General features: G+C 39.8%; 1 protein-coding gene across 1 annotated transcript; it reads right to left on the bottom strand.

Annotated features, from left to right (window-relative positions):
• Positions 1–8,531: 8,531 nt before the first annotated feature.
• LOC135257107 (cdc42 effector protein 2-like) lies at positions 8,532–13,900 on the bottom strand. The gene is made up of 2 exons (XM_064339541.1): positions 12,504–13,900; positions 8,532–10,330 (listed from the first exon to the last, which is right to left on the bottom strand). Exon 2 carries the CDS (start codon positions 10,212–10,214, stop codon positions 9,672–9,674), a length of 543 nt encoding a protein of 180 aa, XP_064195611.1. The 5' UTR covers positions 10,215–10,330; positions 12,504–13,900; the 3' UTR covers positions 8,532–9,671.
• Between the last annotated feature and the right edge of the window lie 1,161 nt (positions 13,901–15,061).

The raw sequence follows: 15,061 nt of genomic DNA, 5'->3' as shown, positions 1-15,061 counted from the left end.
AAGCCAGTGTGAAGCACTGAAACATACATTCTTATGCTCTACACTGTGACTTTACAGATCATTTAATGCAAATACTTTGACTTTGCAAAAATCTAGGCTATTCTTGGCATGTCTTAGAAGCTTAAGCAATGTTGGTGCCATTTTAATCAGGTTTACACACGTTCCTCTGAACCCAAAGCCCAGAGAAAAGGTTTGTCTCTCCTTGTGTTTGTTTTTTTTTTTTTCATAAAAATGCCATACCTTCACAGAACACAGGGCAAATGCTGGTATAAGTAATGCACTGTGAGGAAATGCTGTTTACTCTAACATTACACCCATCAAAGTTTGACAAAAACCCAGCCAAATTCAGCCCAGTATCCAAATCCCTGAACTGTTGTTTTGAATTAATGTTATGTTGCATGCAAATGTAATGATATGGTCAATAGGATATTGCTGTATTTATTGAACTAGGAAACAAATATCAGAACTAAGCTAATATTTCTTACGGGAAATGATCAGCATGCAACATTTTTCAGACATACTTCTGAAACAGCCATTGGCTGTGTTGGCAAACCACATTGTTGACATACTGATGGTGAATGAACTGTGACTGACCCAACATGGTAGACTGCTAATATGGCAGAATGTGGAACATGGTGGCTTACCAATGGCAGACCAGCCTGTTTGCCCTTGAAAACCAATAATTCAGTAGAGTGGCATTGACAAATTAACATTATTCACCATGCTTTCATCACTGGAACCTGAGACATGGTTCCTAAAATCACAATTTTCCACCCACATGGCTAATAGGGCAAGATATTGAAGAAATAATAAAGAGAAATGAAACCATATCTTAAGACTTCTACAGCTTTCAGGAAAACATTGGACTGATCCTAAAAAAATGAAAAGATTAGGGTCCCTCCATGTATGAGCTTGGCTTTTAATGCAGCAAACCAATTGCATAAAATTCACGCAGCTCAAATATTTTTGGGAATTTGGTGTCATCTGTTCAAATCTGGCCATATCACAACCAAATAAAAACAGTGTTGATCACCATACACAATCTATATTATGTGAACTTTTAACTCCTCTAATCTAAAACGTATGATTGTTATTCAGGAGCTTCTTATGCTCTTATACTCCCCAGTGCATTACAATCATACATTTTAGATCTACAAATTTGACTTGCTTGGCTTGGCACCAACAGGATCCCTGCATCTTAGTTCTTGTTTTCCATACAAGAGCCCTTGTTACAATGGAGAATCGTTATAGTGGCTTCATACACTTTTATGTGTTTGCTCTGCAAACTTACATCTGACTGAGTTGTCATACACGTTTCTGAAGAGAGTTTTTTTCGGGTTGGGCTAGTCTTTCCTTATCTTCAGATTTTATGATTAAGTTGTATGGCTCTCTTTCAGTCCATTACTAACCATTTCAAACAATTATCAGCACCTACTCCCCACTACACAAACACATCCCATATTTTAATTATTACCTATATTATTATAATCATCCATTACAAGTGTGACATTTATTTCAGTCTTCCAGTAGCATTTAGTTAAAAAAACATCAGTTGCTCAGGTTTCTTGGTTTGGCAGAAAATCGAATATGGGCCAGGAAAAGTGCAAAGTTGTGTTAGTAGTTTGTGTAGTCATTGACTATTGCCTTGTGTCAACATTTGGGATGAAGGTGTGTCTGAGACATTCTTAGTTCTGCACCTGCCAGTGAGTTAACAAGAATCTGCATTTGTCTTTGCCTCCCACATTTTTCTGGGAATAATGACAATAAACCCACAGCTGGTTCTGAGAAATATCTCGAAAGCTGATCCTTGATGTTCCCAGAACAGTATTTTCATTTGTGGAAGCTGCATGCACGCAAAATATACATCTGTTTTGGATTGTTTTCTTGCTAGCCAATAGCTGTGCATGACCTAGAGTGTGAATCTTTCCAGCTAAACACTTAATTGTACTTAATGTTACAGGTATATTTTTAAACAAAATAAAAGTAGAATGTTAAATAACTCCATAGCTGCCTCTTATGGATTAAAGGCAGACTGTGCAGGATTTGTTTATTTGAAAATATTATAAAAGAACTATACTAAGGCATATCTATGATGCACTGGTAATCTCAGTCTTTACACACTTTAGCTGAATTTGTGCACCTTCTACCTGTATTTGTATTCTAAAATGTGTTTGGGACGTTTCTGGGTGCGGTGCTCTTTTCTGTGTAGGAACTAGGGAGGGTGGGTGTGGCTACAGAGTCTGTGGTTTGGGATCAGATTCCGACAAAGCGTTTGTTGCTAGTTTGCTGCAATGTCAGATGATAAGAAGCCTAGTTACAGTAAAGCAAAAAGACAAGCTGACAGGGCTCGTTCAATAGCTAGAGTCAATCTTGGAATTACTTTTCTTTGGTGGTGCCAGCTGAAGTTTGCCAAGGAGATGAAAAGCGACACAGGGTTGGCCTGTTTTCTGTTGGACCTGTAAGTAACATTACTTTTAGCTACCTTATGCAGCTAGATGACCGAGGTTGGGTAGCTTTTGCAATGAATTCTGTTCTTCTGTCAAGATGACTTCCCTTCCTATGGAAAATGCTGTTACTGTTTATAGTTGCAACTTAGCTATCTTGGTAATTCACCTTCATGTATTTCAATCAGGGGAAATTAATTAAATACAGCATGCATGCTATCTAGCTATTGTTATGCGTAGCCAACTTCACTAACAAAGAAAACAAAGTTGCTAACAATAGGGAAAAGGCTAGGCCACAGATAACTTCTTGGAAAAAGTCATTCACTTTTGAAGTATATTTTCTTGCTATGATAGACAAATGGCCTGCTAATGTTACTTATTCCACATGCGATGCCATGTTTACCTCCCAGTTCTAAATAAATGTCCAGGGGGGTATTTCAGGAAGCAGGATTAGAGTTAGCTGGACCACTATGCGGAGTAAAATCCAGAACATCTCTTTTTCATTCAATGTTCCAGATTTGGGAGGATTCTCAGTGCAGTTAGAGCTATGCAGCTAACTCAGCAGTCCTGCTTTGTGAAACAGGGCCCAGAATAACTAAATACCAAAGAAAGAAAACACAAAATATTTGCACCGGCACTACTGAGTAGCCAGGTGTCATTTGGGACAAAAATCAATCTTGATTACATCGTCCTGGAGGTAACCTAGCAGAAACTAATCAGCAATCAGAGGCTGGCCTGTCTACCAGAAGAGCAATTGAAAGTCCGGGAGACAGGAGTAATGGCAGAACGTGGTCTCTGCCCAGCCCATAAGAAGACCAAGCCTGTAAAACAGAACTTTTTTTCCCCCCTCTGCATGTCACAAGAACTGAATTGGGCAAGAGTCTGGCAACACATCTACCCTGGTCCAGGAAGAACTACTTTTTTGTTTTTGTTCCTGTTCCCCAGTCCCTGGGATTTATTTATTTATTTATTTATTTATTTATTCTTTTAATTAGACCAAATCGTTGTTTCTGCCATTTCTTTACTCACATGGCCAGCCTCTAAGCACTAGTGTTGTTACTACATAGTGCAGTAAGTATTTGGACAGTGACACAATTTTTTTTTTTTGATGAACGATGTGGATGGATATTCTTAAATGGAAGGGAACTGAGAGTGGACCTGTGGGGGACTCCTGTGGTAAAGTTGTGGAACTTTAACAGAGGAGTCCCAGAGTAACAGAGCTATGAGCGTCAAGTACATTGCTAACCGTTTGTAGGCATTCCCTGAGACCCACTTCCACCACTAACAAAAGAGCCTAATGGTAACCTGTATCATGTAACAGCAAGAGCAAGTGGAAGACACCTACCGGCCTGTGCCATATAGCCAATTCAACTCATCTAGAATGCAGCTGCCCAATTTGTCTTCAGCCTTAATTATTGGTAATTAGTAATTGCATGTCACTCCACTGGCTGCTGGACACCATCAGGTTCAAAGTTCTGACTCTGGCCTACACCGCAGCCAACAGGACAGCCCTTTTTGCCTTCAGGACATGATTCAGCACTACAGGCCAGCACTTCTAGCTGAAGACTTTGCCATGGCTTTCCAGACTTAGCATTAAAACTTAGCTGATGCTTCATGGTGTGTGCTAGACTTGATGTTCATGGCTAAGGAGAGCTGTTACTTTATGACAGAATTGTACTTTATCTGAACTATGTTTGTATGTTTGCGCTTTTGTGCATCGCCTGCAAAATAAAATGTAATGGGTTTCAATTTATTTTATACTAGGCACCTACTTGACTGTACAATCACATGATGGACAGGGACAGGTCTACATGTAGCCAGTATTGCCAGATTGGGCTACTTTCTATGTTATTGTGGTTTTGGGCGGGTTGCCATAATTTTCCCATTTTTTCTCATATTGGGAAGATTTTTATCTTATTTAATTTAAGGTAATCATTTACATTTATAGTGCAGTACATGCATTCAGGCTGTGTCTCCCAAGAATCACAACCATTTCCCCTCATCAACAAGCTAGTAACATCCCCCCCCCCCCCCCTTATTCGCAGTTTGCATGTAATTCCTCTGGATTTTTTGTTATTTTTCAAAATATTGAGCAATTTTTTTTCACGATTGGGTGGAATTCAGGCTCTGATTGAGTATGTTCACCGTTTTCAAATCTGGCAACACTGCACGTAGCCTGCCATGCATATGGGTGTGAGAAACAGTGCCATGAGAAAGTATTTTCCCCCTTCCTGATTTCCTCTATTATTATATAGACTTTTTTTTTTACAAATGTGAAAAGGACACTGATGTTTCTCTTGGTTACCAGTAGTTTCTCCCTTGCTATGCTCCGATGAATCCCATTTTTGCCCTGTATCTTTATTTATTGTGGAGTCATGCACCTTACCTGAGCTCAGAGAGGCCTATAGTTCTTTAGATGTTCTTCTGGGAGCTTTTGTGACAAGTTGTCCTTCTACCCTTGGAGAAATTCTGGCAGGCCAGCTACTCCTGGGAAGAGTCACCACTGTTCCAAGTGTTATCCATTTGGAGATAGTGCCTTTCGTCGTAGTTTGACGGAGTCTGAGAGCCTTAGAAATGGCTTTGTAAGCCTTTTCAGACTGATATATTTCAATAACTTTTTTTTCTCATCTTCTTGAATTTTCTTTGATTGTGCCATAGTGTGCTTGTAGAAACTTTGTGGTGACTACTTCACTCTGATGGTAAGGTTTAATATGAGCGAGGCTGAAATTCAATAGGGCTGGCTGCAATCAACCCTAGCTGTGTTCAATCAGCTGAGTCTAATTTTCAATTAAATTTGATTAATTTGTTGATTGAGTAACTAAGGGAGCAATTACTTTTTCGCATGTGAGATATGGGTGTTTGGTAACTTTTTTCATGAAATAAATGAAATAATTTTTTAAAAATAATTTTGTGTAACATTACATTTTGTGTAAAAATGTGAAACCACTCAGTGTGACAAATATGCAATTACAGTAGAAATCAGGAAGTGACCGAATACTTTTTCATGTAATTATATGTTGAGAGCCCCACCATACAATGCCCCACCCAAAAATACAAAGAACATTGCTTAACAGGCATGCTGTAACTTGGAGGCTAGAGAGTGATCACACGTTTTATGTAGTTCATTTTGTAAGAACACCTATATTGTTTTTTTTTTTAACTCAACTGATACATAATGTTTGTCTATTTTCAACATTCGTTAACAAAGTTTTTCGTAAATTAGGCCAAAGTTAGTGTCTATGTTTGGGTTCTCAAAGGGCCCCCCATGGGTGCTTGTATGGGTGCACCACACTCACAGCACCCTCGTTAGTTTTACTTCTGATGATGGCCTGTAACAAGATCATGATGTAGAAATGCTTCAGTTTACAACTGGGAAAATATCAACTGCAATACAGTCTGTAATGTTTTTTGGTTAAAGGTTTCAAAAGTTAATAGATTTTGGGAGTGGCCCTCAGCCAAAGGGTATTCATTTTAGTGGGCTTTCAGAGGAAAGGTTAAAGTGCAATGGTTAAAGGTAAATCCGTAAATTGCTTCAGACTACATTATATGTGGTTATTGTGATATGAAATGTAATTTAAAAATGCAATGTGTATCTCTGACCAAGGATATTGGTGTGTAGTAGTTAAACTGCAATCATGTCCAGAAAAATGTGGTAGTAGGATTTTCTGACAGGCGGGCTCACCCCTATTACCTGGCTAACAATAGCTAGCTAGCCCATAGGATCCAAGAGGATTGCAATGAATTGTAATATTATCCTCCAGCCTTATATTGTTACTTTGTAAAATATTAGACCCACAGCAAAATCTTGGGCCATCATGGCTAGCCAGCTAACCTTGGTAAACATAACATTCAGTTAGCTAATAACTACAGCTACCTAACCAAAATACTGACCACCCACAAAGAGAGAGTTACGTTAGCCTACAAGGTGACCCTTTCTCTTCAGCACTAACCCAGCTGAAAATGCACCGTTCACTGTAGCCAATCCATACGTAGTTCCTCTTCATCTTCTCCTTCTTCTTCTATTGGTCACATGCTTTTCATATACAGCCCACAAAGAAAAAGGTGCCACACCCAGAAATATCTTGAGAACCTTTTAGAATAACAAATACAGGCAGACAAGCAAGGACTGGGCAGAAGTGCACGCAGATTGTCTATGCATCATAGTAATGACTGAACATGGTTGTTTTAGAATATTTTTAAGGTGAAAATCCTGCATACTACATGCCTTTAAGGAACCCCTGGCCCTTTCCATGAAGCTGCTCACCTGAAAGTGGTATTCAATTTAGCATTTTCACCAGTAGATGGCATGCTTTGTGCACTTCAGGTTAGTAGGCCAAACCTTAAACCTGTGTAAGCAATTTTTTTGTGAAAATATCTGAAACAGACCGCAGGTCAGTTCTGTGTTCCAAAGTTCAGTACAACAGCTTTAGACTGCTTTTCTACCCCTAGCCTTTGTCCTACCCACTGTCATGAGTCAACATATTTTCATCCTCAGACTTGTGGAGGGAAGAGTGTGTAGGTGTTTTTTTTTGCTTTTCATGCAGCCTTCTCCAGGCTGCCAATCCAAAATCACTTTGCGCCCAAACCTCAGACTTTGTGCTGTAAAGGTGCCACCATTGTGTTCGTTAGGATACTGAATAGTCAGTGCATGTTATTTCAGCTGAGGCTTATATAAGGCATATAAGGCACCTTCTGTGCCATTTATGTTCACTGTAATTGCATAAAATCAGCACAGTGCTTCATTTTTCCTCTTCATCAAGATGGGACAAGAAAGAACACGACACAGATACCTCTTTTGAGATACCCTTAGAGCTGATTGTATTAGACTACACTCAGTGAACCACATGTATTGGTTTCAACGTGTTTTTTCCACTAATAACCCAATTTTTGAAGTTGAAGAAGTCCAAAGTGGCTGAAAAGTAATAGCAGTGTTATCAGATGGTTGTATTTTTATCCACAAAATATTTCTCAGAATTCTTTTACTTCTGACTCACATACAAGTTACAGCTTGGCGGGGCATGCCCCATACCTATACAGCACAGAGAGTTTGGCACTTTTAAGGGTTTCTTACAGAAATAACCACAATGACCACAGGCTTTCTGCCCATAAAAAACATAAAGTTCTGTACCTTCTGACTTCATGTAAACACACAGAATTCAGATACAACTTCACCTGTTCACAAAATAAAGCCCCATGGATGGGTTATTTTGTGTTGTTGTTGTTGTTGTTGTTCAACAACTTTGTGGTTGCCATCTGTTTTGTGTGGAAGCTAGCTAACAGTAATTGGCCAAAATTTTTAACTATTGCTTGTACAGCTCTAAAATCTTTGTGGGAAAGTACACACACACACACACACACACATATATATATGTAGTAGTTTTAAAAAATGATTAATTGAATGACAAACCAAAGTTCAAACTTTTTTTTCAATTTCTACCTATAATAACAGAGAAAGATGGCTTTTACTTTAAAATGATCTTAGACACGACTTTCCTTGAAATAGCTTTCCTTTCAGAAGGCCATCGAAAAATGTTTTGTAGTGTCTTACAAGAGAAACTAGTGTAAATCTGCACCACATCTACTAAGAACTCAACTAGAGAGAAACCGGTTCCCCTGACTACAATGAAATGGCAACTATGATCTGCTGGACTAAAAGTTGTGTAACTGCACAAAAAACCCTTGCTATGAGCAAGCCATTAACCCTGGACCAAAAAGTTTGGGAAATGGCAGGAAAAAAAAAAACAGGTGGCCTAATACTTTTATATACTATACTATACTATACTATACTATACTATACTATACTATACTATACTATACTATACTATACTATACTATACTATACTATATATTCTTCTTTTAAAATCTTCTATAATGTATTGATTCCTATGTGTTTTTTCTCTTAAAAGTATCCCATGGATTTTCAAATAACTTTTTTTTGTTGATGTTTCCCAGATCAACCCTCTTTGGTCTCCCATGATGGCAGGTTGGCACAATGGCCTTGCTGTGGAGAAGAGGGTCAGTGTGGGAAGTGCTGGATAATGGGATGAGGCAGTGCAGTGCTGAACAGGTGGACAGGCCTCATTAGGATTCATATAAGTGGCACATTTAATTTTAATGTGTTCCCAAGGAGTATTACATTGAAATGTCCCCCTGTACCTAAGAAACTAAAAAATGTTGAACCTTGACACATACAGTTATAATCAAAGCACTGAAATGTCTTGATTGCATATACAGGCACCTATTTGTACAGAGGGTTTGTCTTTGAACCTTTGGAACAATCATTTAACAGGATAGCAGGAAGGGGTATGTTTTAACAGGGTAAAGTTCATGTCTTACCTGCGGTGGTATTTTTGCTCAGTGAAGTCATTAGTAACATAAGCTGGTTCATTAATTAACCATGGTCTAGCTTATGTTGACCTCCTGGGTTTGAAATAGTGCCATTTGAACACTGTTAATATTGTTTGGCATTTCTACTCTTTACCACCCTTAAGCTGTGTATGAAAAATTATTTTGAAGGAACTCCATAAAGGCTCAACTGTTAGCTTACTGTACTTAAACATCCTCATTCTACTCGTCCCCGTGGAAGGTTTTAAGAGGAACAACACAAATTGGCATTGCTGTCATATTATTGTGTTTTAATGTACAGTTTTAGATTCCATCAATAAGAGCATTAGCTGTTCCTGGTATCTCCGTGATAAATCCATGTTTTAAATCTAAAATAGGTTACTATCATGAGAGTGGCTGTCTCTGACCTCTTCTACAGTCTTTAAAGCTGCAGTCCAAACATTGTGTGTGACAATCACCACACATGTATGTCCACATAAAAACTCTCAAAACTTATTTTTCACTGTGCATATCTCAGTGTGTCATGTGATTATCTTGCAATGGTGATCCAGGTGTTCAGTGGAAATTTGAGAGTTCCGCAAGAGAGGTCAAATGTTGACAGTATGCTTTTGGAAAAAGGAAAGAATACTCCCTTGCCACTTAGCCAGCCAACACTATAGTTCATATCACTCCAAATAGCCAGCCAATAGTGGCTTGCATCACTACAGCCAGCAAATAGTGTCTCACATCATTCCTCTCAGCCAGCCAACAGTAGTTCACATTAGGATCAAGCACAGATCATACAAAAGTATGGATAAGGAGAATTGCACACTATGGCTACTGTTTCCTGGCAACTGAGAAATAAGCCCACCACCTAGTGTAGGTAAGAAACCAGAGATAGCATCACTGCCTGAGTTTGTCCATCACCCTCAGGACATCATCCAGGATGGAGGGGCCTAGGTCCAGATTGAGAGAGAAGGGGGGGTCGTCCTCAGGAGCAGGGGGCTCAGGGGGAGGATCCTGAGTGGGCTCCGCCTCCCTTTCAGCCATGAAGCCTGGCTGATCTTCCACCAAGGACAGCTCATCTGCCTCTATACTGTCCAGCAGAGGCAGTGAGTGGCACTTCTTATGCCTCTGGTTACCGTGGCGACCCTGGGGCTCTGCGTCTTCCCCAGATTCGAGGCGGGGGGGTTTAGGTGGCGGTGGGACGTTGTCTGGGTCCAGCCCCAGTTTGTTGAGCTGAGACTCGTTGGGCAGGCTGTTCACTCTTTTCAGGAAGGAGAGGTCACCGAAGGCATCGCCATGGGAGTCCATCCCGATGTGGGAAAGGTGACGGAAGTCACCAAGTGGTTGGCTGATCATGTTGACAGACAGCGGCTCCCTGCGCTTTGACTTCCTGGAACGCAGTGTGTTCGACTTCAGGTATAGTGATGTCTTCAAAGGCATCTTGAGGTAGGGGTGGCGACTTAGGTGAAAGTCAGTCAGGATAACTGAGGGGATCGTAGCACAAGCTTGATGATGGCTCAGAGATTGTGTTCCATCTTACAGCGAGTGGCACGGATCTATGGAAAGACATGCATATGGAGACATTAGAGTCTAATTATTGTATTTGAGATTTGTTCACTGGTAGTACCAATGAAACTTAAAAAATGATGTAGGACTACGTTATCATTATTTCTGTACCAATTTTTGGAGCAAATTTGTAGTTTGGAAAGGAGTTCCTTTTTTGCTGAACCCAGTGTATGATTATTTGTGTTCCGTAGTACATTTCTTGAGTAAGGTTTGTAAGTTTTGCAAGACAGATAGGTGCCAGCTTTTGAACCTATGCATATGGCAAGGAGAACAACAATGTTCATTATTTGTTAATGCATAACCTGGAGGAGTTATTTTATCTGAGGGTGACTGTTTATGTTTTAACTGATATAAGCTGTTAATTATTTTTCCTGTGGCTGTGGATTTATTGGCTTTGTCTCTTTGTTTATGTTGCTGTAAAAACTGAGAAACTGGTGATCAAATGCTATTTCGCAATCTGGGCTTGTTCTGACTGGCATTACTGCACCTCTTTTCCTGGCTGAGAGAGGGAATGATTTTTATATTTGAAGGTAGTATTGACTGCACCCTCTGCAGGATTTGGGGAATCCTCAGATGAATTTGTGGCCTTTGAACAAGAAAAAGGAACTGCTAAGAGGTGGTTATCTCGACATGGTCTTTAATGAAACTGGGCCAATTTCAGACAGTCCCTCATTCCTTGCAAAACAGCATTTTACATTTTTTTAATTGGCTAGTTCTCTGAAATGCCTTGAAAACATAAACTTTTGTAAGTCCCTTTGGCCAAAAGCACCTGCTAAATGACTAAATTATAATTTGTGGCAGCTTTATGAGTGCAAGACATCTTGTAAAGCTTTACGCTGAGCTTTGACATTAACAAACTGCGAACAATCGTGTTTCAGAGTGGGTGTTGTGTTAAAATATAGCCTTTTTGCCTCAGTTACCAAATAAAAAATAGTGTCTTACACTCACATCCAGGACAACAAAAAAGGCATGCTCTTTCCTGCCATTAAAGTTTGCATAATACTGTGATATAACCCAGGGACATTTCAGTTTCATAACATGCTTTTGGTTTACTTAATTTTATTTCCATTTAAACAGGTTGATGTACGTTACAGTAGACCCGCATTCTTGAGCTGAAACAGTTTTGGTTAAAGTTTTCATATGAGCCTGAGGGGAGTAGAGGTAACTGCATTCCTTTTCTAGGCAGAAGGGACAATTGTTGAACTTATTTCAGCTATGAAGACAATGTTTCCAAAATCCCCTGCCCTCCTAGGTCACTAAATTGGTGCAATGAATAACTTGTTTTTTGGTTGTAAGAAAGAGCTCTTGTCTGTTTGACGTTTTATTTGGAGAATAATGATTAAAGCTACAGTATAAAAAGACCATAGATGGGGATCATCTGTGCTTTTTAAATCCTCCCCACTGCGAGTTAACGCAGTAGTGCTCCAAACAATTTTGTTTTTCATTTGGATGCAAGTTGACAACTTTACCAGCTTGATTACAGTTCTTCAAAAAGCCACTGCAGAGATTACAAATGTTTAACTTGCCATTATATTGAGATAAAAGCAACCATTAAAGAAAAGATAAAAACAGTAAAAACCCTTTGTGGATTATTTCACCACGTGCTCAGCTTTTCTCTTATCAACTAATGGGTAAAACCAAAATATGGACAAATAACCTTGATTGTGAATAGTACACAGTGAAAAAGCTCTGCATCATGTAGTTTATTATGTGGTCTAGGGGTTAAGGATCTGAGTTGTGGTCCCAGATGTCAGGTTTCATTGTAATGCTGTTAGAATCATTTACCTATTGCTGAGGTAAAGAGTATATAAAGAGCCAATCATTTTAAAGTCTCTTCCATGTCCCTCCCTTTGCTGGGTATGCAGACTTGTGCTATCAAGCTTGAATGTCCAGAAGCCAGAATCAGACTGATACCAGCAGACACTGAAAGTGTCAGACCTGTGGAGGTAGTGGTGATCTAATTGTGGTTGAACAGGATGAGCCCAGGGAGTGGGACATATCACTTAAGCATGCTAAGCAGACTGACACGAAGGGTGCATTCGCTGGTCTATTCATTGCCGAAGTTATGACATTAGCCCATCCCCATGCTTTAAAGATCTGTGTGATCTGTGTAGTACTGTGTAGTACTATGAATCAAAAACCAGGAAATGCCCATTGACTCACCTCAGTGGCAGGAGTGTTAGTCAAAAGCGGTAAATCGTTAGATCTTCTCTCTTGCAGGTTCTAAATGCAGCTTGTGTACATATCCTCCCCCAGAGTTGTAACTCGGCAGTCCAGTACTCTGCAATTCAAAGTCATACCACGTCGCCTAAGACCGTAAAGGCTCGCTTGAGTCTGAAAGTTCCCTGGCAGTGAGAGTGCAGGCAGGTGTGATGAGATGTGGCTTCCAGGTACAATGTGCAGCTCTCTTCACAGAAGTGGAAGGGGTGGGGGTTTGGATGGGGGTGGGGATAAAAGAGTAGTAGCATAGTCCACACAATATAATCCCACCCACATACTGAAGGGGGTGGGAACTACAAGAATCAGCCACAAGCTATTGCAGCATTAGTGCAGCAAAAACCATTCCTTTTATAGCATTTCTTTTTTTTTTGCCTGGAGTTATAATTGGGGGTTGGGGGGGGCATTGGGGTATGGGAGGTGTGCGATTTCCGTAACGACTTAACGACTCTCCGCGGTAGATTTCCTGATTTTGGCGGGTTTTCTGAAGTCAGCAATGACACCAGCCTCTGAGACAAAGCAGGTTCATGCGGACTTTGCATAACAAGGGTCTACTCACTGCAATTTAGTCTGACTAACACCTTCTTACAGGACTCTGACTTTACAGTTACAGTACCCATTTCCAGGCCTCTTATTTCAAAAGGGTCGACATGCCAAAGTCCTTGCTCACAGTCTGTAGCTCATATCTTACAGAGAGGGGCATTTTTTCTCACCTGAACTGTAGTCAAGATTTGTTGAGGTCGACTGCTTACTGCAGATTAGGAATGTCACAGCTCAACATTGTCAGACATGTATTGAAATGTCTCATGCAACATTTTTCCTCATAGCAAGTCTTTAGATGCTTATGAGATGATGAACTCCTTTGCTACTACTCAGTATAACAAACATTTGTATTTACCTGGTGTTCAGCATTCAAGAGGATGTGTGTTGTACCACACTCTTGCGTAACAGTGACATGAGCTTCTAAAGAATGTTCTGGAGAACTATTTGCTTATCTATCAGGTGTGGGATCACATTCATCTAAAAAATGCTAAATGCTATGTGCAGGCAGAATTAAGCACAGAAACAAAGATAGTTACACCACATGTGTCTGTCTTATTCCCATTCACTTGCCACTTCAGTGACAAATGGGGTGTAGTGCACTTTGGATCCTTAGAAAGTAATCAAGTTGTCATAACTGAAAAATCCAGTCCTTACCTATGAACTATCGGAATGCTTACGTCCCAGACATTTTGAGATTGTTCCATTGTCATCCGGCCCTTTAAGAACACCATCTTTTTAGAAATTTTTGTCAATGCTTTTCTCCAATTTTCTCTGTGCACACTAAGACATTTTCACACCTCAATGCTCCTTCGCTATTTAGACATGAGTCCAATATAAACTTACCCGTCGGAGAGATAGGGAAAGACAGAGATATGACAGCTGAAGGAATGCATCTATGCTCCAGCGCCATTGCACAATACATGTTGAGAATCGCAAGTATGCTACTGCAACATGTAGTTGAAATGTTCAACTCTGTTCTAGGCCCCACAGGTGATATCTAATAAATCTTCAACTCCTGCAAGTTTACCATTTGAAATATTTGATTAATTCAGAGCCCTGTATGTTTACTCCCTTTTAGAAAATAATTAGATGCGGTTGTCTCTGTTTGTTTTAAGGCAAGTCACTCTCTCTTTGTTTGACTTTCCAGCCCTAACCGTAGACGTAGCGCTGTCATTAAGGTATTTATTAACACAGCCAAAATTCCTTCCGCCATCTTTCTAAGAACTGGATTAAGCTCTGTTAGCATAAATGAGGGCTTACTATGTGTAAATCAACATTTTAGCAAGACACACATCTCAATAGCCATGTCCACTACCCTCAAGGCTTTGATGTATTAATGTGTTTGGCCAGTTTAATCTGAACATCTTCATAAGGGCCACATTTTCAACAGTGGCTTCACCCCAGCTCTGAACTGCTTGTCATTAATAAATTGAGTTTTGAGGAACTTGACTTCTGTAAAGCAAACATTGTAACGGGGTTTATGCACTCTGGCAGCTGTTTGTTCAGCAGTCTGTAGATAGGAAGTCATTATATAACATGGTTAGCCTTCACAAAAAACCTTGCCACTCCCAGGAAACTTTGTAATTCTAAACGCCTCCCTGCATCATAACTCATACATGGAACTACAGTGAGCTCCATAATATCTGGGACAAGGACTTATTTGTTCTTGATTTGGCTCTGCAATCCACAATTTTAGATTTGTAACAATGTGGTTAAAGTGCAGATTCGCAGAATTTATTAAAGGGTATTTTTTTTATACGTTTTGGCATCACCTTATAAAAATGACAAAACTTTGTATACATAGTCTCCATTTCAGGGTACCATAATGTTTGGGACAAGTGGCTTCATAGGTGTTTATGATTATAGGTGCGTTCAGTAGCTTCTTTAGTGCGGGTATAAGAGAACTTTCAGTATCTAGTCTGGAATCTAGGCTTTTGATTGCTTTAGGAGTCTATTATTGG

This window comes from Anguilla rostrata, chromosome 6, assembly GCF_018555375.3.
Source record: "Anguilla rostrata isolate EN2019 chromosome 6, ASM1855537v3, whole genome shotgun sequence".
Lineage (NCBI taxonomy): Eukaryota > Metazoa > Chordata > Actinopteri > Anguilliformes > Anguillidae > Anguilla > Anguilla rostrata.
This window is presented reverse-complemented; position numbering and strand designations above follow the sequence as displayed.

Bases quoted from the DNA above. Each gene is read 5' to 3' on its own strand.
- LOC135257107 (XM_064339541.1), bottom strand. From the start codon at position 10,214: ATGCCTTTGAAGACATCACTATACCTGAAGTCGAACACACTGCGTTCC.